Source organism: Salvia miltiorrhiza, chromosome 2 (assembly GCF_028751815.1).
Source record: "Salvia miltiorrhiza cultivar Shanhuang (shh) chromosome 2, IMPLAD_Smil_shh, whole genome shotgun sequence".
NCBI classification, from domain to species: domain Eukaryota; kingdom Viridiplantae; phylum Streptophyta; class Magnoliopsida; order Lamiales; family Lamiaceae; genus Salvia; species Salvia miltiorrhiza.
The window spans coordinates 45,777,834-45,802,019 of NC_080388.1; the positions used below are offsets into that span (position 1 = coordinate 45,777,834).

Genomic DNA, 24,186 nt, shown 5'->3' on the forward strand with positions numbered 1-24,186 from the left:
AGTTTAAAAAGAAGAAGAAGAAAGAAAACAGTCTGGCATTCTTGCAAAACAAGACTTTTTTGCTGTCACAATGAATCGGTCAAGAATCCAACACATGAATTAAACGGAATATACACATAACATAATCAAATAATCAATTAGGTTAGAAAGGGAGCATATGATATATGGGATGGACCTTACTTTCTACCTAATCTAAGCCGCCGTCTACAGAATAAGATTAATAAAGGCTGACTAAACAGATTCTCCAAAAAGAAAAAAGAAAAAAAGTGTGATTAAACAAAATATTTAGTTGTCGGACATGCAACGATGATGCAATCAATAAATTACGACAATTGACTCTGAAATCATCCATCGATATTATGATATTAGATCAAATGCCTAAAACAAATAAATTAAAATTGAATGCTTGAGACATTAAAACACTCTAATTTGTAGCATGGTCCAAACTTTAGGATATAAACTCATGCAAAAGTAAATTAATAAATAAATGGAAGGGACAAATTTTCATGTAAAAAAAAATCTAGAAGAGACAAATTTATATCGAAAGATTGAGATATCAAAATACTTTAAACGTTGGATCCAATTTGCAACTAGTTTTAAAATTGAGATTTAAACTAAAGATAATTACATATATTGTACTTCCAAATAATTTTAAATTTTGTACATCAACTTTAAATTATATACTACTTATTTTTTTCCCCATCTCGATCATTTTCCGGCAAAATTAAGTGTTAGACTTTTAGTACTCCCTCCATCCCAATAATCTTGTTCCACTTTTCTTTTTGAGTTATCCCAATAATCTTGTCACATTTCCTTTTTAGGAAAATTTTAGGAACTAATTAATTTCTAATTAAACACTATCCTAATTAATTCCCCCCTCTAAAGACACAGAGAACTTGGGGCTGAACTAGGGGGAGAGATGAGGCAGCGAAGAGGAGAGAAATCAGGCGAATAGGTGGGGCTGTCGGACTTGGTCTTGCACGCAGGTATGGCTCCGCCTACTGTTGCCGTCGCCGGAGTTAAACATGGTGTCGCCGATGGCGCGGCGACTGCATAGTGTATGATGAGGGAGAGAGTGTTGAGAGAGAGAGACATGTTTGGGGAGGGAGCTAAGCTATACTTACTTTTTCTTAAACATGTGGGACCTTCTATTTTACAACACTAATTTTACACTCCTTAATCTCTGTGTCCAAAAGAAAGGGGACAACATTATTGGGACGGAGGAAGTATTAAGTTTGCATGAAAAATAAGCGAGGAAGTAAAATGAGAATAAATTACTAATTAAATAATTTTTAATACAAATTTTAAAATTAGTGTGCAAAATAAGAATATTTTTTAGTGCAAAATAAGAATGGTTTGAAAGTACACAATTTATATACTTTTTAAAAGTCTATAAAAATTTATTAAAATTCTGAACGAATACACCCTTGAGTCTTTAAATTACAATCATTTAGAGAAAATAAATAAATCAAAATATAAATTGTGGATGATGTTGGTGGCAAAGTCTGAATATTCCTTATTGCAGCAGCCATGAGAATCTCTCCAGCCCTAAATCACATAGGGATTGGGCCTCCCATAACTAACCATCACCTTCATCATTTCCTCTTCAATCAATCTCAATAATCATTCCTTTTTAAACCCTAATCTTTATTTGTTTGTAGGGGTTTTACGTAACCACCTCCTTCGCTTGCAAGGTATTGGTATTGTTTCCCACGAAATTATTTACGCCGTTTTCTCCATTTTGTCACACTAAACTCCTGTAAATATAGCAGCTGCCTTTGCTGGCAATTAGTTTAATACTGTATAGTACCTGCTGCCATTACGCTTTCTACGCCTACGACCATCGGCGCCAATTTATGTAAATTAAAGACAGACCCCTTTTTGCCATATTGTAAAAATTCGCTTGCATTCATCCGACGGCCAGCAGAGCTTGAAGCTTCTTGTACAAGATTCCGCAGAAGGTTTGTGATTGAATTTTATTTCTAGGATTTTCTTCTTCCAGAGGTAGGAATTGATTTATTTGAACAAGTAGTAGTTGGGATTTTTTATATTTATGCTACTAATTGAGATTGCAACACGTTTGATCCGATGTTGCACAGCCAATTCTTTCTGTCATAGGCTTTTGTGTGTGTATGTGTGTGTGTGTTTGTTTCTTACTTTTGTGTATAATTTATCTCGATGGCATATATGTAAGGTGTGATATGTGGTGTTCCTTCAACTTAATTACATTCCTTATTGGAGCAGTGAGCACGTGGAATTGTGTGGTGAGCGTTTGGTATCGGCTGTGTGTAAAGTTGCAAAGCTGGAAGCTTTTTGAAGTTTTTTAAGGAAACCTTCCATCATTGCTACCAGAATTCTTCACGTGTTATCTCACATTTTTCTGCCTAAATATTTGTGAAGTTTGAGTATTCTGGTTGTAGTTGCTGCTATTTGACATGTTGTGGAATGATGGGCTGTGTTTTAATCATGTGATTGCATTTGTGGGCATTTGTTTTGCATAGTTTCTCAATCTGTGGTATTCAGTGAAAAAATTGTGTATTTGCTGAAGGTATTCAATTTTGTTGGAGTAATCTGGATGAAATGGATGGTAACGGGATTGACAATGATACAAAAGCTTTAGAAACTGGGGTAGAGAGAAGCCAAGAGGAGTCTAATAGTACAAATCAAATTCATGATCGTGATGTGACACTTACATTGAGAGAGAGACAAGACGAGGGGGACAGTATCGATGGAAGTTCTAATGACCGACCAGATAATCAGTATATGGATGGTGAGTTTGATTTGCCTTCGACACCTCTGGCCAACATTCGACAAACAAATTTGTCTCAGTCATCATCTGCGGTAGAGGTGTCTTCGGTGAATGATCTCAGTCTTAGTCCATTGTCTCGGGTGCGCAAAGGTTAGCACTCATGCCTCTCATTACACTAAATAAGCATTGATTACAATACCTGTAAATTCAGATAAAGGTGAAGCTTGGCACCGATAAATTAAGCTGAAGCTCTGCATGTTCTGTGCAGTCGTTCTACAGACTTTTCTTCACTGTTAGATTGATGATGTTTTTCTCACACGAACATTTTCTTTGTATCTTAAGGATTGGACCATTGCATTACAGCACCTGTGCAGAGAAACCTCTTCATTGAAAATGAAGAGCTTGCATTCTCGCGGTCTATGACTGAGAAGAGAATGGGTAGTCCATTGTCAGCTCTAAAGTTGGATAGACTCTCAGAACGTCAGAAGGTTGGATACATTGCATAAATGTCTCGAATTCATTCTCATTTATGCTTCTCAACATGCTTCTTTGTGTATATGTGCTTCTATTTTATTTGTGAAAGAAGCATTCTGGTTTAGATGACTCCCCTGTAGCATGTATGCTTTGCTATGGTTGTGGGGAATATCTCATTCCTTATCACGTAGCTTGATATTGACCTGAGAAAATTATTGCTCACGTTTCCTAGCTTAATAGCATGACAGTTAATTCCACCCTCTGAACAATTGCTTTGCCACCTAAAGAGGAACTTATCTCTCAAGTGCACTATATGAGAACATGAGTATTGTCCTACAATCCTTCAATTACTAAGATTCAGAAATATAACTATTTGGAAAAAGGGTATTTTGAAATTTTGGAAGAGTCCAATGAGAAGACAGATTGATTGACTAAGATGCAAGAGGTGCATTTAGTTTGTAATGCTTTAGTGGGACTGTTTAATAATCTAAGCTTGCGTTCGGATTGGATGAATTGGGGTGATCGATTTGGAAGCCATAGTAACAGATTCATTAAGGTTGTTGGATGAGTTCATATTATGATGACCTTTGAAGTCCTTCACTTTCATTGGAGTTTGTGAATTCCTCCCCCCAGATCCTCTTTATTAATGAATCCCTCAGTATAAGTGTAAACTGATAGGACCTGCACCACTGAAGTTGAACAGCAATGAGAAGCATAAGAACCCAATGCATGAATGTCAGGTTAAGCTCAAATATTTGGTACTATTATCAAAAAAAAGTTGAACCTGCACCCTTGTGATCATGCAAGCATCCAAAATAAATTGTTTGATACTATTATGTAAAATATGACGCAATAGATGTCCTTACTCTCATCACAGAGATATGCATGTTTGCATCATATGCAATTTGAAACATATGCTTATTCATGGATGCCACCCTTGAATTCTTTTATGAGTAACCACTTATTTACTCGTATCAATACACACTCAAGTTTCTGAGGCAGAATATATTTGTTCGTGCACCTTTTGCTTCACTATTTGGACTTATATGAATGATCTCTTTTTATTGATTTTTTACTTTTGTGCTGTTTGATCCAGAAAAAGTTAATTGTGGAGATAGTGAAGATCCAACGGGATGGAACTGTGGAGGTTGACCTCACTAAGGATTCTCCTGTAGCTTCAGAGTTATTAGAGCTCCAACAGTTTGATAGAGTTCCTTCTACTATTGATTATATTGTTACCGATCATAATAAATCAGTTCCAAAACTGAAGATTGCAGTGCTTGTAGTTGGAACAAGAGGAGATGTACAGCCATTCCTTGCTGTTGCAAGGAGACTTCAGGTAAGGCATAAGTGCTTGAGCTTGTGACTTTTATCCAGTTTCTAGTGTTTTCTCACCTCTTGCTTGGTTAAATCAGTTTTCCAACTCGAAAATCGTCCTTGTTATATTCATGAGGTGTGATTTTAACTTCTCTATGCCAGAGAGTTCATGAATCGCAGAAATATCACAAGTTTGGTGTTTCCTATATTTAGACCCTTAGCATTATTAACTTTGCATGTTTTGGAGAGTTTTCTGGTTGCTGAAGACTTTGGAAAATGCCATCTTAAAGCTTTTGAGAACAAATGTCTGAGGACCTCTGTCACAAAGGCTGAATATTTAAGGATGATATGTATTGTCTAGAATGGGAGTTAGAGCTTTAGCAAAAAGTTTCAGTTGGAGTTTTAGTGACGGGAAACTGTTAACTTCCTGCAAATCAGAAATATTGATCCACAACTATCTTCTAGGCCTGAAAGAAAAGTAAGTTGTCTAAATTTAAACTTGAACCAGCCTCAAGGTATTTGAGTTTCTATTTAATAATATTGTAGAGGCAAAAACACATTATGATCGAATATGTACTCATGCCTCCTTAAATAGATTAAACGTTTAGTGAAATTTGACGGGGAGATTCGTACCACCATGAACCCCCATAAAGGACAATATACATTACATCCATCTAAGATGTAGTTGACCATAAATTGCATCAAAACACCCTTCATTTTTGGTTTTATCACAGAAACTCCAACAAACCTCTTCATTGCTGAGTTAAGGAAGTTATTCAATTGTATTTTTCTGAGCTAATCTACTCCCAAAGGGGCACCAAAATAGGAGGGGGCTATCTGTGAGATGCCTTTAGCTTGGTAAGATGCCTTTAATCTCAGCGCCACTGTAAATTATGCAAACTTAAAGGCAACTATGCATGGGTGCCATCTTCGTTTCTTCATCTTCCTTTTATTATTTAATAATTATTATTAATATTGCTGTTACTATTATTGAAGAATTATTAGAAGAGTTGTTATTTACACTTGCACACTGGCAACAGTTGTCGTTGTTATGTTTTGTTTTGTGTTTAATTTGCTTGTTAAGCACTTTCCAATAGTTTGATTTCCCCCATTATCTAATTGCTTATTCTAAATGAAAACAGGCATATGGTCATCATGTAAGGTTGGCAACTCATTCCAATTTCCGCGGATTTGTAAAGTCAGCTGGGGTGGACTTTTACCCACTTGGTGGTGATCCTCGTGTTTTGGCTGGATGTAAGAGGTCCTCGACATGAATATGCATTCCTGAAATTCTAGAATATTTGATATTAATGTACCATATGAGTATTAACTATTACTCTTCTGTGACCCTTGATTCCTAATTAATTACATAATGAATTATGCTGTGCAGTCTCTGATCATGCATTAGGTTATTTGTTTTTTCTTCCGCAGTTCTTCATGGTCGTGCTGCTATTGGTTTCTAATCTAGTTCATAGTTTTAGTGCCTATCATGTACTATGTTTCGTCATAGGTGTATGTTGGGGCAGATCATATAAATTCACTGTTTTGACTTTTCTTTATCTTCTACCATTGATATTCCACAAGAAGCAGTTACCGAAATCGGTTCCAGAAATTAATCGAAATTGATGATTTTGAGCATTTCTTGACTAAATCTATTTCATGCAATTGCAGATATGGCCAGAAATAAAGGTCTTATTCCATCAGCACCAGGAGAAATTGCTATACAACGTAAACAAATAAAGGCCATTATTGAATCTCTGCTTCCAGCCTGCACAGAACCAGATCTTATAACTGGCGAACCTTTTAGGGCTCAGGCAATTATTGCAAATCCTCCTGCTTACGGTTAGTTGTTGCAAAGTACTCTCATACCGCAGTTAAGAACTTTACTTAAGATTCTGAGTATAATTTACATATCGAGCAGCATTCATAATTATGATCATACAAAAGGAGATTCCTATTTTCATTATTAATTAGCATACTGAATCACTGATGTGTTCAAGAATTCTCAGTATACAATTACTAAAGTATAACTTACACTGAACTCTTAACGATTTTTTAAAAAATTGTTATTGTACTAAACTAACTGAATCTACTTTGTTCACGAGCTTTGGAAGATATATAAAGTGCTAGGGTTCGGCACCGAACTCAGCAATGAGGTCAATCAACAACAACAACATAAGTAAACAAATAGCACAGAAAATGAAAACAGGATGCCAATTATCTGCCTTTTATTAGACGTTTCCATCCTATTTACAGAGACACATAACTTAGGCAAGGAGGATTTTCCTAATTAGTGAGGCTAGTTAACAATTGGAGGTTACAAAATCATTCCAAAAAAGATCCTTGTTTGCCCTTGGTGAGTGTCATCATTAGGAAATGATATATTTGATTTTATTATTTAATAAGTACTCCCTCTGTCCCACTCCAATAGTCCCATTTTCCTTTTCGGGACGTCCCACTCCAATAGTCTCATTTCTATTTTTGGTAATGATTTTACACTACATACAATGTGGTCCCACACACCTTTACTCACTTTTACATTAAAAAGCAAGTTTCTTAATCTCCGTGCCCAAATGAAATGGGACTATTGGACCGGGACAGAGGGAGTACAATCTAAGGTTGCTTGATGTCTTTTGGGGGAATTCTTGAACTTATTCCAGTACATGTCATTGAGATATAATTGTCTAGTACTGATATTTTAGCTAAAATTTGAACACGCATATTCAATATTGAGATATACTCATCTAGTACTGATATTTTACATGCTGCTGAGCTGATGTTCTTGTTATCAGGACATGCACATGTGGCTGAAGCTCTTGGTGTTCCCATGCATATTTTCTTCACAATGCCATGGACGTAAGCTAAAATTACTTTTTATCCTTTTCATTTTGTGATTGATGGTTAGTTTATCCTGCTTAAATTTGGATCTTATAACATGAGAAAATTTGTCATAACAAGCTGAGAGTAGTAAGCTTGACTGTGCATCACTGAGTTTTTTGGGATTCTTCTTTTATTCCTTTTGGGTGGGGCATGTTTTTTTGACACAATTTTGTATTTATTAACAAATTTCCGTTCAAGGTTGAAATTTGCACTCTCTGTTTTTGGATTATGAAACTTTCATTGTTAGAAACAGTTAAGAAAAACTTATAATCATGTGCTGAATTACAGGCCTACATATGCATTTCCTCACCCATTAGCACGTGTACCTCAAAGTGCAGGATACTGGGTATGGCAATTATTTTGAGTTGCTCTCTTCTTAACTTTGATAAATCCGGATTGTAAATGAATATGCTCCATGATATTTTTTAATTGATCCAGCTCTCGTATATTCTTGTGGACTTACTGATATGGTGGGGCATAAGAGGACTTATTAATGAGTTCAGGAGAAATAAACTGAAGCTTCCTCCTATTGCATACTTCAGCTCATATCATGGGTCGATTTCTCATCTACCGACAGGCTACATGTGGAGTCCACATGTTGTACCCAAGCCAAATGGTAAGGCCATCTTTCAGTTGCTTGATATTTCTTTATTTAATACCTCAGATTTATTGTGTAAATAACCTAATTTGTGTTGATACGATCCTCCAAATTCACACATTCTTTTGGAACTCTTCTTCATTGGATTCCCATAGATAATTTTCATCTGTCCAGTTTTTGGAACTCTTCTCCAAACTCTCACATTGGTTTTGGAACTCATGGTCATTTGGCTCATAATGCATGATAACTTGTAACCACCGAAGAATGTCAGTTCAGAATATGGAGCTCCTTTGATAAAATTGCCTGTGTGGGTTCATCCTGCTGATTGATATGAAGTTTCAAATCTTATAACTTCAAAGCAATATCTATATCTACTGTCACCATAGCATCCACATTCTGTTTTTACACGAAATTTTTTGTGAACGTGTATGTAACTGCATCGTAATTGGATGTTTTTTATGTCGAATCACACAACTGATGTCATTACTCCTTGGCAGACTGGGGGAACCAGGTTGATGTTGTTGGTTACTGTTTTTTGAACCTTGGATCAAAGTATCAACCATCTGAAGAATTTTCTGAGTGGATACAGAAGGGATCTCAACCAATTTATATTGGGTTTGGAAGCATGGTAGGTGGTAATGGTATAGTAAAAATACGTTCTCAGCTAATCCCAAACTAATTTCTTGGATTCTGGGGTGAATACATATGTCTCCCTCCCATAATGTAGTAAACTAGTTATCCAAAAACCATGTTTCAGCAAGACCTGAAAAAAAAAAAAAAGGAAAGCTAATAATATTGGAAGAATGTTTTATAATGACTAGGTTTTTTTTGTCTCACATTTCTTTGGTTGCACGAATATGTAAATTTAACGGTCTAGATTTTCATCTTCATGAACCATTTTATCTGTCAGATGCATCAGTATTGTCTTTGTATTCTTGGAAATGTCAATGGCGTTAAATTGAATATTCTAAATTTCTGGATTTGGATTCTTGGCTAATGACTGATTAGGAATTTGCATTCAGTAGCTTGAAATAAAACTCACTGTCTTGGATTTGAGCAACTGCTACTGGTTCTACACTTTTTCTTTACAAACATGTTCCCTTCACAAAATAAACAAATACTTATCCAAATACAAACACAGAAAGTTGAAGAACAGTCACACTTGCCCTTCTTTTTTATTAGTATATGTTGGTCCTCTGTTGTTTTGAGGTTTTCAAGAGTTTGGCCGAATTCATTAATAATATGTTTTGTCCGCTTGATAAGCCTCTGGATGATTCAAACAAAACTACTAAGACAATCTTGGAGGCTTTAGAGATTACAGGGCAAAGAGGAATAATTGATCGAGGCTGGGGAGACCTTGGTAATTGTAAGTATCTTCTGCTGGTTCAATCTCTTGGTATTTCTTTCTGCTTCCTCCGTCTAATCCTTACCTTTTCACAAAATTTATGCTGATTATCAAGTAAAGAATGATGTTTCCATTCTACCAAGTACCAATGGTTCCTAAATCCCAAACCTCCAACTGCACACTCGCACTCAAACCACTGTCCATGAAAATATCAAGAGCACGGTCCTTACCAATTTCTTGCTTAAACCCATCAGGAGTCATTGGGATATGGTGAAATGAGATATGTACTTGAGTTGTAGAGACTGTAACGTTTAGTTTGAATTTCGTGTAGCCATAAACACCTGAAAGTAAACGAGCACCATTAGTTTCTAGGCAGAGAGCCAATTGCCACGACTTCTAAGGAGCTTTTTCCCTTTCAGATTCAAATATTCCCGAGAATGTCTTCGTGATTGTGGATTGCCCTCATGACTGGTTGTTTCCTCTGTGCTCTGCTGTGGTATGTTTGTAGCTGCCTTTTCGGTCTACATAGTAACTGCAGATATAATGATCACATATGACATACTTATTCAAACACAGGAATCATATTTTTTATTTTTTATTTTTTTCTGAAAGACTTAAATATCATATGCATTTTCAGGTTCATCATGGTGGAGCTGGGACTACAGCAACTGGACTAAAAGCTGGGGTAATCTTCCTTTAAATTTTGAAGCAGTGCTTTTTTGGTGCTTTAAATGTAATGTTACATGAAGATATGGAACAATTAACTAAACATTCTGCATTTCAATATGCAAAACGTAACGTGTTTCCTAATCTACGCATTCTATGCAGTGTCCAACGACCATTGTCCCATTCTTCGGGGATCAGTTTTTCTGGGGTGAGGTAATCTACCAGAAAGGACTCGGACCTGCTCCGATTCCCATATCACAGCTAACTGTTGAATCCCTCACAGAAGCTATAAGATTGATGCTGCAGCCAGAGGTATGTATGAAGAACATTATGAAAATCCCAACTCAATTCATATGCTGCTGTGATTGGAGCATTTAGATCTCACTCATTTTCACGTTTTTGTATGGATTCCGGGGTGGAGTGGCGGACATCAGTATTGGTTTTAGTCACAAGCTCACCCTCTCGCTATCTCTCTATGTTGTTCCAGGTGAAATCTCGAGCAATGGAAATAGAAGCTCGTATAGAAAGTGAAGATGGCGTTGGAGCTGCAGTGGATGCTTTTCACCGTAACTTGCCAGCAGAGGTTCCATTACCGCCGCCATCACCGCCTCCGGAGAAGGATGACGGCCCAAATCCTCTACAATGGTTCTTCACTCAGATTGGTAGGATCTGCTGCTTGCCTTGTGGTTCTTAGATTTTGTTACGATGTTTCATTGTACATAGGCTACTTATTAGGTTATTATTCATTTATTTTTTTTGCGTTGGTTTTGATTACTAAATCTGTGTGTTGTGATAGCAAGAATATTTTCACCCTACAATTTTTCCCTCAAGAGATATAGATGTAATTTACATCGTTACTAATAATCATAATATTTATTGTACTCATCTTTTATTCGAAATGGAATGTTTGGCTAAGCTTATTTTAAAGAGCTTATAAGCTCTTGGAGCTTATAAGATGTTTCAAGAGCTTATAAGATGTAGTTTATTAGTAGCTTATAAGTTGTCAAAGTGTTTGGGTAATTTAACTTATAAGCCAAAGAGAGAATTTTTAGTTAATGAGAAAATTTTTGTTAGAGATAGAAAATCGAAGAAAAATGAAATTTAAATGATATATAATGAAAATAAAAAATTATAGTTGAATTATTTTTATAAAAAGAGTGTTGCTTATAAGATAATGAGAAAATAAGTTGGATAGAGGAACGTATTTTTTTTGGAGCTTATAAGCTCTTTAAGAGCTTATTTTGTCAAATACTTTGAAGGAGCTTGTAAGCTCAGCCAAACACCCTCTTGATTGAAAAGTTATAAAAATAATGAGAATAACGATATATTGGGTAATTTGCAAAGTTTCAAATATCAGTGTGGATTCTATCAAATTTAGCAATATTTTTTTTTTATCTAGAATTTTAACCAGTCACATCGTGTACATAGAAATATATTCTCTAAACATGTTGATTCATTAGAAAGAAAAAATCACTCCCACAATTAATTGTCAATATACAAATTGAGAATATTTTCTAAAATGTTACATTTATACGAGCACCAAATTTGGTGCAGAGAATAATAGTTTGGAAATGACTACGTGTGCGTATATAGTTTGGTGGGGAGTAGTAGGGATATCAATCCATCTTCAAATTCTTGGGTTGATTCGACTAGATCAACAATGTAAAACAATTACGGTTAAAAAAATTTAATTCCATAAAATTATATATCGAATAGCTCAATATTCGATAGAGTTTACTAGCTTGAACCTTATAAGACTGACACAAAAATAATGTATTTGTTTAATTATTTGATTTTTCAACTTTATTACTTTGCTTTTGAAAGTTAGTACTATAATGGAGTAAGATTTTTTTTTCAAAAGTTTGTGAAATATATTTTGATTTAATATTAAAAAATTATATATGTCATTTCAATTCTCTGTGTTTTATATCCAATATTTAACATAAAATGTTTAGATGTAAAATTTAAAAAATGATAATCATTTAATAAAAATGTGTACATCTTTATATATCTAAGAATTGCATATTAGTTATTTTATAAATCGATGTTGAAATGTCATTTATTTATGTGTGTATTTGTTTGTTACAAATATAATATTCATTATTTTTTAAATAATTTTTTGAGCCTGACTAGTCCGAAACTGAAACGTTTAGGATTAGGGCTGACAATTTCTAACCCGAAATTTTTCAACTCGATTAACCCGCACCCGAATAATCTAACAACCCGATAAGGCTCATCCGGAACCCGGTGAATTGGCCAGATTGACATCCATAGAGAATAGTATAGAAATGATTACGTGTAATATATATAGGATTGGGTTATGGTAGAACTCTTTCCCTTAGGTAGTATATAGATCCGAATCTGGACCATTAGGCGGACTACACAGATGAATGACATGTGGTGCTGACATTAAATGATTTCATTTTCAAAAAAATAAAAAAAATAAACATAAGGGGCAAAAAATTATTTTTATGTTTCTTTCAATTAGTCGTGCATGGTTTTGTTTTATATGCATTGTTATGTTGTGCAATATGCAGTATTCTGTTTTGTCATATGCATGGTTTTTGCAATTAGTCATGCATTGTTCTATTTTATTGTTGTAAGGTTCATTGACACGAGATGCATGGTTCATTAAAATAATATGCAGGATTCATTGATACAATATGTATGGTTCAGTTTATATGAATGCATGGTTCAGCTTAAACATGACAAGTTTCATGAAAAATGATGCATGGTTCATTGACACGATATATTCGACCACTACGAGTTGAGCAATCGAATATCAATGGTTGAGCACTAGTACAAACATAATGGTAAAAAAGTTCTAAATGGATCGAGCATTAGTACAAAAATAAGGGTAAAATGGTTCTAATAAGTTACTCCCTCTGTCCCACTTCAAATGTCTTGTTTTCCTTTTTGGGTTGTCCCACTTCAAATGTCTTGTTTCCTTTTATGGAAAAAGTTATTCTCAAAAAGTAAGAATATTTGGGGCTCACATCACCTTTTTAACTCTACACCACACTATTTAATAATCTAATTAACATGTTCCTAAATAACCGTGCCGAAAAGAAACAGAAAATTTCAAATGGGACGGAGGGAGTACTTTTTAGGATAATACAAGGATTCACTAGCATCGCCGGTGGTATCCGTTTCAAATCATTGAAGATTTAATTCATCCATTTAGTTAGATTCAAATATTCTGTGTTATTTTCTGTTATTTTTACTTGGATTTGTAGAAAAATGAAGAAGATGAATAAAATGTTGATTTTTTTTTCATGAATTATACTTCGATTTGTTGAAAGAAACTGCGAGTCTATAGTATTTTTGGAAACAAATGATACGAAAAATGCCTATTTGAACCATTCGTTCCAAGTGTAGACGCAGTGGCGGATCCAGGATTTTTAAATTGGAGGTACAAAAAAATAATCTCATAAACATAAAAATAATATATCCCAAAACATTATTAAAAATACGAAAATAAAAAACATTATGTAATTGTCTAATATATTCTATAGACTCTCGCAAGTGACAATGTCTTTGTTTTTAATTTAGTTAGTAGTATCTTTTTTATTAAATTAATTAATCATTCCTATTTCTATTCTCTACATCAACCCACTTCAGCCGTCGTTTTAAAGAAAATTTGAGGCCCACCAAAGCGCAAATACAATTTAAGAAATTTGCGTCCACCTTATCCTATTGTTTGAGAACTTTTTGGGAATACATAATACATGAAATTTTTTTCTTTAGTACATAATATATACTGTTATTAAAAGAAACTGGGGGTACAGCCGTACCCCCATCGCCCCACTTGTATCCGTCCCTGTGTAGACGCAACAGATCTTGGGACGAATGGTGCGATAGGCCCTTTCGCACTATTGCTTCCAAATGTTGGTGCGACAGATGTTGGGAAGAATTGTGTGAATAGGCCCTTTTGTACTATTTTCCAAGTGCTAGCGGGACAGTTGTGGCGAATGATGCGAATAGGTCATTTCTTACCATTCATTCTAAGTGCTGGTACGACAGACCTTGGGACAAGTGTTGGAAATAAGCCCTTTCGTACCATTCGTTCCAAGTGCAAGATCGACAGATCTTGAGACGAATGATGTGAATAGGTCATTTCGTACCATTCGTCCAAAGCGCATGATCAAATGTACATATCAAGATGATGCGTGGTCATGGTGCAATTGGTACGAATAAGCCGTACCAGATCTACTATACAATTGAAAATTGATTTTTATAAATTTATTTGGAAAAAATTGGTAGGAAATTCGAAGAAAATAATAGTGGAACTCACGTCGTCGGGATCAAGTTGTCAAATTTAAATGGATAAAATGACCAAAAATATAAATGAACATTGCATTAATACAAATATAAGGGTAAAAAAGCCCTAAATAAGTTTTTTTAGGATATTGTCACTCATTTGAAATGATATCATTAATACAATTTGAGCATAAGTCGGAGATTGGAAATGTGACAATTGACAAATAACACTATATTTTGATTATGATGATGATGATTTATTATTATTATTATTATTATTATTATTATTATTATTATTATTATTATTATTATTATTATTATTATTATTATTATTATTATTATTATTATTGCACTTGCTGTTAGTGTGTATTGTATAAATATATTTTATGTGTAATAACTTATAAGTCACGTGTATGAATCAAATTATATTAGAAAAGTCATGTTATACAATAAAATAAACTTCAACATACGATAAAATAACGTTGCCTTAATACAAATATAAGGGTAAAAAAGTCTTAAATAAGTTTTTTTTAGGATATTGTCACCCATTTGAAAATGATATTGTTAATATAATTTGAGCATAAGTCGGATTGAAAATGTGACAATTGACAATTGACAAATAACACTATATTTTGATTGTGTTGATGAATTTTTTTGTATAAATATATTTTATATATAATAACTTATAACTTATGAGTCAGGTGTATGAATCAAATTATATTAGAAAAATTATGTTATACGATAAAATAAACTTCAACATATATTTAAGACTAAATTACTAATTGTAAAGTTTAGACATAGTCTTTGCTTCCAAACATGATACTCACATAATATAATTTCATTATTTCGACATCTCCACTCGAAAAACATGTTTTACAAGTGATCCTAATCTTCAACATCACCAACTCGAGGAATATGTTGCTACGTTATGTTTATATGAATCGTCTAATACAATTTGTAGACTATTACATAAAAAAATGGTATATTTACTAAATGAACACCGAAGTCAATAGTTACGACATGAACAAAAAGAGAAAATGAAATCTATAAATGACAAGAATTGGTAAGCAAATTCAGTTGCATACTTCCCACTTTCACTCATTTTTAATACTAAATCCACATCTATTCTTCTACATTTCTTCTTCTTCTTCTTCTCCCATTTTAAATTAAGTTATTGTTTTTTTTCTCCTAAAAAAGTAGATCATGAATGGAACAATTGGTTCGCCAACCAAACAGGTTGTCCACCAATCCCAAATTCTTCGCTTCTCGGCTTTTCGCCGTTTTCTTCGTCACAAACGCGTTCAACTTGAACGAAATACAATTAGGTAGAGATGACGAAGTCGCCAAAATTTTTGAGCTCTCCAAGGCGATAACGAGGCGTGCTGGCTACACCCCTTCCGAAGATCGAGCTCATTCGCACCCTATGGGCCGAGGCAACCCCAATTTTGTTAATGGTGTCGATTAAAAGGTGCTCGTCTATTAGGGAGAAATCACAATACACGTCCTCCCAACACGCCGGTGCGCTACCAACAAATCAAATGTCACTTGCACCACGTCCAAAAAGATGTGAAGACTTGGGTGACGATCATCTACAAGTGCCGGACCAATTGGGGAAGCGACGATCAAACCACCCAAGAAATATTTCAAATAATTAACGAGGCTCAATTGGGGGAGCGACAAGTCCAAGAAATATTTCAAATAATTAACGAGGCTCAATTCAAATACTTATCGGTGTGGCGCATCCTCTGCGAATCTCAAAGATTGGCCTCCGTCGGCGAAGACGTTCATTCTTCAAAAAGGATGAAGAATACCTCTGAGGGAAGTACACGGCGACGTCCTCTGAACCGAGCATCACGGCTAGATTTGTAGGCCAAAAGGCGACAAAGGAAAGGGAAAAAGGTGAGTCGTCATCGGCCCCAGATAAGGAAAAGTATGAGGGTTTAACGAAAAAGGACGTTGACCAGCCCGACATTATTCAACAAGTGAAGTGCGACGCCCTCGACCACCAAATTTTAAACATCGACACTTCGCGAATGGAAGTTCAAGAATTAGTCATACATAATCAAATCGTGGAGGAGATCATGAAATGTTGAGGATGGAATATCTAGTTTAATTTTTAAGATATGTTTTAAATTAATACTCCATTCGACCCTGAAAATTATGACTTTATTACTATATTGGTACGCTCCTGAAAATTGTGACATTTTCTTATTTGGAAATGACCTCATAAACTTCCCCTCTCACTATTTAAAAAAGTGTTTGAGTGGACTTAAACACTACTACCACATTTTTTTTTCTTAAAACTCATTTCATCTCCACTAGGTCACAATTTAGGGACAGAGAGAATATAATTTTAAATTTTAGAATAGAAAGGTAGCTCTCCAGAGGGGCTCTCTGCTATTAATGCTTTTATAATTTGCAAAATGCAAAACAATAAAAATAAAAGAGAAACTTATATCATTCATCTACTATGAAATAATGCTATGAAATATTAGAAGTAACATCCTCTACTGCAACTTTTTTTCTTCTCAAAATAATAATTACAGTAAAATAAAATAAATCTTCTCTACCTCGATGTCATGTGCGCACCTATAGCAGCTCTTGTTTAAAGAAAGAAAGAAAGGAAAGGAAAGGAAAACCTTCCTTGAATCGTCAAGATTTCAAAAATGACTTCCTCTGCAACTAGCAAACTATTTACACAAGAAATGTTTGTGTACTACTATCTGTTTTCTATTTTCTTTTTCTATAACTAGTTATAAACAATTATAACTTAAGGTACCTTCAAACATTAGAGATTTCTTTTGTGGACAAGTTCAAAGGGACTAAGCAACAATCATTCTTGCATTTCTCATGCTTTTTCATGTTTTCTGATATATGATGAAAAGTTCTGTTCAGTTTACAGAGTCCCCTTTCAACTGGTTCGACAACATGGGACACAGTGAACTTCACGTCTTCGACTATCTGGAAAAACATGAACCATCCACAAGTATGTGAAACAATAATTTGGAATGTATGGTGTTTTTGCTCAAGAAAAAGAAAAGAAGAGACTTGTCTTACAATCCCACCGCTCCCAAGGACCACATCACAGACGCTCTGATGGATTTTTGGGTGGGTTTCTTCTCCTTCTTTAATCATGGAATCATGTAACGTGGGAGATCTTTCACAGTCTTGAGCCTCTTCGGGATCTGGTGGAGCTTCTAAGGATGCATAATCTGCCATGACAGCAACATTTCGCTCGCATCTCTCTCCATGTTTGTAAGGCTCAGCAGGGAAGACGTGGATATGTATTACAGCAGCCACACCCATCTGACTCACCAACATCCAAATGCATCAGTCACAACATTGAATCCAACAAAAGTGCTAATATCATTACAAGCATCAGACCACTTATGAATATTCGAGGACAACATGTATGATCTAGAAATAAATATACATGTCTCATGTATAATCGTTTGGACAATGTTACACGCTTATATACTGGAATTTGGCAATGGTTGGGCTATTTGAAACATAAGATTGGCCACTTGATAGCCTGATCATAATCCTTATCCTCTCTCAACAAGACCTTGGAAATAGAATATAGGATACTGATTGGTAAAGTTGATGAAGCCACAAGTAATATAGGATACTGATTGGCAAACTAGATAAAAGTAGCAAACATTCAATTCTTTCACATTGAAGAAACTAATATCAGATAGATTTGATTATCGGTGCATAATATAGAATAATTATATATAGTTGTACAAATTATCTTAATATACTAAAAGGGAAGTGGGTAATTTTCCACGCACCTCTAAACAGATGAAGTAGTCTTGTATACGGGTTTCTAGAACCTGTGCCAATGACCCCTCAAAAGCTCCTAATGAGAAAAGAAAGGCAACAGCAACACCTTGCCACCACGTCAGGAAGATAATTGACTTAAATGTCAAAAACTTGGCCAAAGGTTTAATCGGTGCCAATTTATTCTTCGTAACAGAATAAAACTGCACAAGGCAATATAAGGCCCAGGTTTGGCAGAAATTTAGTACTACCGCTAAATACGGATAACTGCAAGGAGATCACAAGCTCTTAGATCATGAAGAATTAGTGACTTTTTCATTTTTCCCAAAGACATAACAAAATTTTTAAATAAAATGATTGAAATAATACTAGTTCAAGTTACTAATAATAATATAGGACTCAATCATAATAACACAAAATCCAAGCTAGAAAATTCAAAGCTAAAAGTTGAGCAAGTTGTAGAATAGTAACTTACGCATATCCCCACTCGAACTTTCCTTCGCCATAAACACCCAGAGATTCAAAAATCATCGCAAGTAATGCACATATCATCTTCAATATCATCTGTTAAATTAGACACTTAGTTAATAACATATTAAAGCACCATATTGCCAGTTTCCACTAAAGCGTATGTACATACATACTGCACAATGCCAATTTTTACAGCTTGATAGAATTCAGAACCAAGCTTCCAATCCCTTAAGAAGCAATTTAATGGAAAAGGATGTCGAACAATTCCGTAAGCATAAATATCATCTACAAGAGGTAAGTAAGAGGTAACCAAGCTTTGGCCTTCCATAAATTTAATGGAACTTTCCTCTCCACCTGCAAGACATAATTATTTGACATAGTGCAATATTTCTCTTGGCGGAACACAACAAAAGTAAAGTTTGTCAAACAATTGGCAGATGTGAATATAGAGACTATCATCACGCAGTATTGAATCAACTACAATTTCATAGTTTGTATTGACACAATTAAAATCAGACACTATAGTATATGCACTAAGCCCATTGATGAAATTTGAATTTGAGAATCGCTACATTCAAGGAGTTTAACTGGCGGAGAATTCTCTAGAAGAAGAAATAAAAAGAAAAATAAATTAATACAATACTAACTAGATAAGTATGAGATTTAGAAATTGTGAAGGTTTTTAAAGAAATATTTTAAATAAAACAATGTTCTAAGTAAAGCGAAAATCGACATACCTAAGCATGCTATGAGATATCTCTCAAAGCAATACAAAGCAAAAGCTTCATAACAATCTCGTAGAATTTCACAAGTGAAGGCAAGCTCAGAGTCTAACAGTGATAGAAACTGTTCACATAACCAAACAATCAACAAGAAACAAAATAAGCCCAGGTCGGAAGAAAATAAATCTCAAAAAGTAGAAATTGGCAGATCACAAAATAATGGCTCACAACAAACTGAAGTAGTTTGATTTGGAACAAGTATTCATGTCTGCTTCAAGGGTTTATGACAGAAAGAAAACACACAATTTAAAAAAGTCTGAAATCGCATTTTATGAAACAACAAACATAAAAAGTAGAGGATGACTTTAGAGGGAAAAAGAAAGATGTAAATCTCAAAATAGTGGTGAGCAAGAGGCAATTCCATAGTTCTTAATGTAGAATATCTCATCTTCAGTTGATATCGTCTCTCATAATCACAATGCCCTATTGTTGGAATTTAAATGCATATAATGTTATTCACCAGGCATCATTACCGATTCCACAGCATATACGGGGACCATTAGAATGAGTCCAACCAAGAACTTTTGCTCCTGAAATGAAAAAAGCTCGCTCAGACACTGTATAAAATAACATGGACACAACTAACTAATTATTAAAAAAAAAAAAAAAAACGTCAGAAGACTGCGAGTCCTGATAAATAATTATGTTTACATGACCACTACTATCAACCAACAATAATACGATCAGCTAAGAAACCGAACAAACACCTATCTCGAAAATGGGACGGACCTCTGGCTGGTTGTAGGCAATTAAATGATCGAAGATTAAGTACATCGATAGAATGAGAGCCACCAATACAAATATGGCTGCACTGCTAACTATCCAACTGTGGAGGGCTGAAGTTCCTACATACATATCCACAGACCAAAATCTCTCTGACCTGCTCATAGCATCAACCAAAGTGGCAATTTGTAGCAACGACAGTAAAACCACCTTCCACCCCATTGCATATCATACAACCTTCTCAAAACTCAAGTAATAGACTCTTCCAACAATAAGGAGGCTGACATGTACTCTTTGATCAATAAACAACCTAAATTTTTCCAAACCACTTGATTAAACCTGCTAAATTAAGGCTGCACGATGAAATTATTCTCTGCGCTATTTCAAAATCATCTATATTTTCCAAGTAATGCCTGACCACATCAAGCAATAACCGATTTTCCTGTGCCAGAAAACAAAATGCACTCAAAAATATATTTATGATAATATTTAACCCAAAAGAAACAAAAATATTAATGCATGTTGATGCCGTATTTCACCAGAATACCCTCAAATTCTTTTGATAATAATGTAGCTTGGCGCACAAAACTTACACGAGAAATAATACCTTATGCATAAACATGAAAATTAACAAATTCAACAAAAAAAAGCCTGACAAAAAATTAGGGCAAAATAAAACCTTGATATAAATAGCTCCACGAATCTATTTAATTTCTTTTTAGAAATATATAGAATCGTTTCCTTTTATTTCAGGATGCATGAAATTGAGCTGGATAAAATTTTTCTCTTGAAATGCAATGGTTCGCGTTATCATACATTGATCTTCGTTTGAACGGCTGGGAACGAAATCAATTGCATAACTCATTTCGAAAATGAGAAATTCTAAATGCGTGCCAATTTTGTAAAAAGATAAATATATAATATTCTTATTTGTAGTGTTCGCAATATTTCTATTATTAGTATGCCACCCGTTAGAAAAACATAATATTTTAATATAATTTCAAAAAAAAATTATGTAAGAAATTTTGGTATTTACTAATTTACATATTATTACTCTCTTTGGTTAGATATTTACATGAAAATATAGAAGTAGGCTTAATTGTAAATCATTATTTCTTCAAATAATTGCTAAAATAGAAGTTGCACGTGCATCGCGCGTTACCTCTGCTACTTGTTTATCCACCTTTTTTTTTTTTTGGTTGAGCTTGTTTATCAACTTAAATGAGCTTTAGCTCACTAAACATATGATTGAGTTTGAACTCAAGTCTGTTAGGTATATTAGTAATTAGATAAAGTAGAATATTTGAACTTAAATTTTGGGAAGCTCTACTCTCTGCGTCTCCGACCACTGCACACCGCAACCGTAGATGCGCTCGCCGCCAATCTCCCAGCGGCGTCGCCGCTTAAGCTCCGCCGGGTTGGGGATCGCCGCAATAGCCTACGTTGGCGTAGACTACCTCCGCCACCTCTCGCCGCTGTGGCACGAGCGCCTGCAGCCAGCTCTCTGGGTGGCTCTCGCGATCGCCGCCCTAATTCGCGTCCCCTTTTACAAGCATTGGTCGTTGGAGCTTCGGGCGGCTATACCGTTTATTCTGTCGATTCTTTTCATGCTTTCAGCCCTTCTGTTTGAAGCAATTTCAGTTCGCTCTGTCACCGCTGTTCTAGGTCTAAATTGGCACAAGTATGTATACCACAATCGGCTTTCGTAAATATTTGTTGACGGAGATTTTTGCTATTTCGGAGAGATGTTTTCGCCTTTTTTGGGGGGTTTGGGTTGTGGGCTAGTTGCCGAGTTTGTTGCCATAGATTTCGTTGGGGGAATGGGGATTCTGTCAACTGCATCTCAGATTTGTAGTTCTGAATTTCGATTCTATTTATAGATTTTGTCCATTTTCAGTATTAGAAGATTTCAGACCATTTAATTATTTGAACAGATCAGAAATAAATTGTACATTGCTGATATAGGGTCCTAGTGATATTTCCAGAATGATCTCATTGCTATATTTGGCAAGAGCATAATTAAACTTCCATTTTTTTGACTCTGCTGTTTCCTATGTTTCAAATTAAGCTGTTAATTGTTGCAGAACAAAATAGTAATTGTCTCTGGGTAAAGAGCTTCCTTTATTTTGTTGAACATGGCATATAGAGATTATTTCTATCTATCATCAGAATTTCTTATATGGAATTTATGGCATTGTTTGTTAATAACATGGTGGGCAATATTGTAACTTATATATGATAAGTTGTGAGCGATATATAATAAGCAGCTGAAGTAAAAGAACTTGTATCTTACTATCTCAGATGTTGCTGTTGTCTAATCTCTAGTATTGTTTGAGCTTTGAAGTCTCCGAACGAGAATATATATAATTTGAGTATTTTATTGTGCAGTTCTATGTATCTGCATATGGTCTGCTTTGGGTAGATGCCTTAGTAAATGGACAGTTCTACAATTTGATTGCCCTACAAATTGTGCAATTTAGTTTTCTGTTGAAAACCTATCTCCACTTAAACTATTGCTGATAAAAATTCTGTCATTCGATGTATGATGGGGATTTTTATTAATATTTGGACAGTGAAACGCCACCTCTCCCTGACGTTGGCCAGTGGTTACTGCTAGCTTTGAACGAGAAGTTACCTCAAATAATGGTGGATATACTGAGAGCTCGTATCATTGGGTTGCATCATTACTTGATGTTGTTTATTATGCTTGGATTCTCAGTTTTGTTTAATTCAGTTGAAGCTCCTGGTCTAGGCCTGGGAGCAAGATATATGTTCACCATGGGTGTTGGGCGGCTTCTTCGCGCAATAGCTTTCATATCTACCATCCTTCCCTCAGCACGGCCATGGTGTGCTTCAGCTAGATTCCAAGTGCCTCCACACCCACATCGTTGGGCTCAGAAATATTATGTTCCATACGCCAAAGATTCTAGTGCTATACGCCATATTATTCATCATGATTTTGCATATGGTATTTCTCAAATTTTGCTTCTATGATGTCAAAGATATTGCAATCATTGAGCTAACTTGTCTATGCTCTCCAGCTGTTACAGGAGAATATGATGCCGACTTCATACCAAACTGGGGCGTGATGAACTTTCTTGCTGATTTTCTGCGACCTACAGCTTCCGAAGGATCTTCACCGTGGTACAGTCTTCTAAAGAAAGCTGGAGGCGGGTGCAACGACCTAATATACAGTGGCCACATGCTTGTTGCTGTCTTAACAGCTATGGCCTGGACAGTACGTATAGAATCTAAACCACCCCCACCCCACCCCCATATAATGGAATTCATGGAGATTATATTAAATTATTGCAGGAAGCGTATGGGGGGTTTACTTCAGCCATTATATGGATGCTCGTGGTGCACAGTGCCCAACGTGAAATCCGGGAGCGCCACCATTATAGCGTGGACTGCCTTCTGGCCATCTACATGGGCATCTTCTTGTGGAAGATGGTAGGTGTATTCTGGCCAATCAAGGACAGCTCCAGATATAAGCGGTTAAATAAACTGGAGAAAATTGAGAGCAGACTAGTGCAAGCAGCCAAAGACTCCGACATGGTTCGAGTTCGAGAACTTCTAGAAGAGGTCGAGTCGAGCAGTCAGGTTAGGCAGGAAACGAGTAGCAGAGCTTTGTGGGTGTTTTCTGGTGCAACCATGTTGTTTGCATTAGTCGTAGTCATTCTTGCCTTCACATTGACAAGCGACGGCTGATTTTCACTCACTTTTCCACGATGGTAGCTTACTCAATATCCTCACCTTTTTAATTATTTCAATTGTTGTAGGTGAGATTGATTTAGGTGAGATTGATTTGTATGGAGATGTGCCATGTTCATGTTGTTGTAAGATGAAATTTTGTTGTATGTTTCAACCTTTAAGCATCTATCAAGATAATTTTGACATTACTGATGAATGAAATTTTATCATACCGTATATTAGACAATTGTTTTCTCTAGTACTTGGATACCTCATAGAAGAATATTTTGTATTTTTATACTTTATTCTCGACACGAAGATTAAAGAGGATGTGTAAATTGAATAAAAATAGTAGAATTCACAATTTTTTAAGAATTAAATATTGGATTTTATGAAAACAAGCCATTTAGTGAATTGATACAAAAATAGAAAATAAGTCATGTTTAGT

The 24,186-nt window shown here is 35.2% G+C and overlaps 3 protein-coding genes across 5 annotated transcripts; 2 read left to right on the forward strand and 1 right to left on the reverse strand.

The window, feature by feature from the left end:
* Positions 1 to 1,486: 1,486 nt before the first annotated feature.
* LOC131011681 (sterol 3-beta-glucosyltransferase UGT80B1-like) lies at positions 1,487 to 10,914 on the forward strand. Of its 2 annotated transcripts, XM_057939468.1 has the most exons (16): positions 1,487 to 1,694; positions 1,773 to 1,961; positions 2,549 to 2,899; positions 3,092 to 3,237; positions 4,320 to 4,562; positions 5,683 to 5,794; positions 6,212 to 6,382; positions 7,333 to 7,396; positions 7,709 to 7,766; positions 7,859 to 8,036; positions 8,516 to 8,646; positions 9,282 to 9,384; positions 9,783 to 9,859; positions 10,001 to 10,048; positions 10,192 to 10,341; positions 10,517 to 10,914. In XM_057939468.1, the coding sequence occupies exons 3-16, from the start codon at positions 2,581 to 2,583 to the stop codon at positions 10,721 to 10,723; spliced, it is 2,007 nt and encodes a 668-aa protein (XP_057795451.1). In that variant the 5' UTR covers positions 1,487 to 1,694; positions 1,773 to 1,961; positions 2,549 to 2,580; the 3' UTR covers positions 10,724 to 10,914. The 2 variants fall into 2 exon arrangements, with proteins under 2 accessions (XP_057795451.1, XP_057795450.1); XM_057939467.1 differs by having other exon boundaries at positions 1,487 to 1,961.
* A 5,993-nt stretch (positions 10,915 to 16,907) lies between these two features.
* On the reverse strand, positions 16,908 to 20,930 carry LOC131011682 (protein LAZ1 homolog 1-like). Of its 2 annotated transcripts, XM_057939469.1 has the most exons (9): positions 20,725 to 20,930; positions 20,052 to 20,487; positions 19,796 to 19,852; positions 19,278 to 19,386; positions 18,710 to 18,894; positions 18,545 to 18,633; positions 18,081 to 18,336; positions 17,347 to 17,595; positions 16,908 to 17,250 (listed from the first exon to the last, which is right to left on the reverse strand). In XM_057939469.1, exons 2-9 carry the CDS (start codon positions 20,265 to 20,267, stop codon positions 17,071 to 17,073), a joined length of 1,341 nt encoding a protein of 446 aa, XP_057795452.1. In that variant the 5' UTR covers positions 20,268 to 20,487; positions 20,725 to 20,930; the 3' UTR covers positions 16,908 to 17,070. The 2 variants fall into 2 exon arrangements, with proteins under 2 accessions (XP_057795452.1, XP_057795453.1); XM_057939470.1 differs by lacking the exons at positions 16,908 to 17,250; positions 17,347 to 17,595 and adding an exon at positions 17,637 to 17,854.
* Positions 20,931 to 21,211: 281 nt separating this feature from the next.
* LOC131011683 (protein PHLOEM UNLOADING MODULATOR-like) lies at positions 21,212 to 23,985 on the forward strand. Its single transcript, XM_057939471.1, has 4 exons — positions 21,212 to 21,726; positions 22,619 to 23,013; positions 23,087 to 23,283; positions 23,361 to 23,985. The coding sequence occupies exons 1-4, from the start codon at positions 21,413 to 21,415 to the stop codon at positions 23,754 to 23,756; spliced, it is 1,302 nt and encodes a 433-aa protein (XP_057795454.1). The 5' UTR covers positions 21,212 to 21,412; the 3' UTR covers positions 23,757 to 23,985.
* Positions 23,986 to 24,186: the final 201 nt, after the last annotated feature.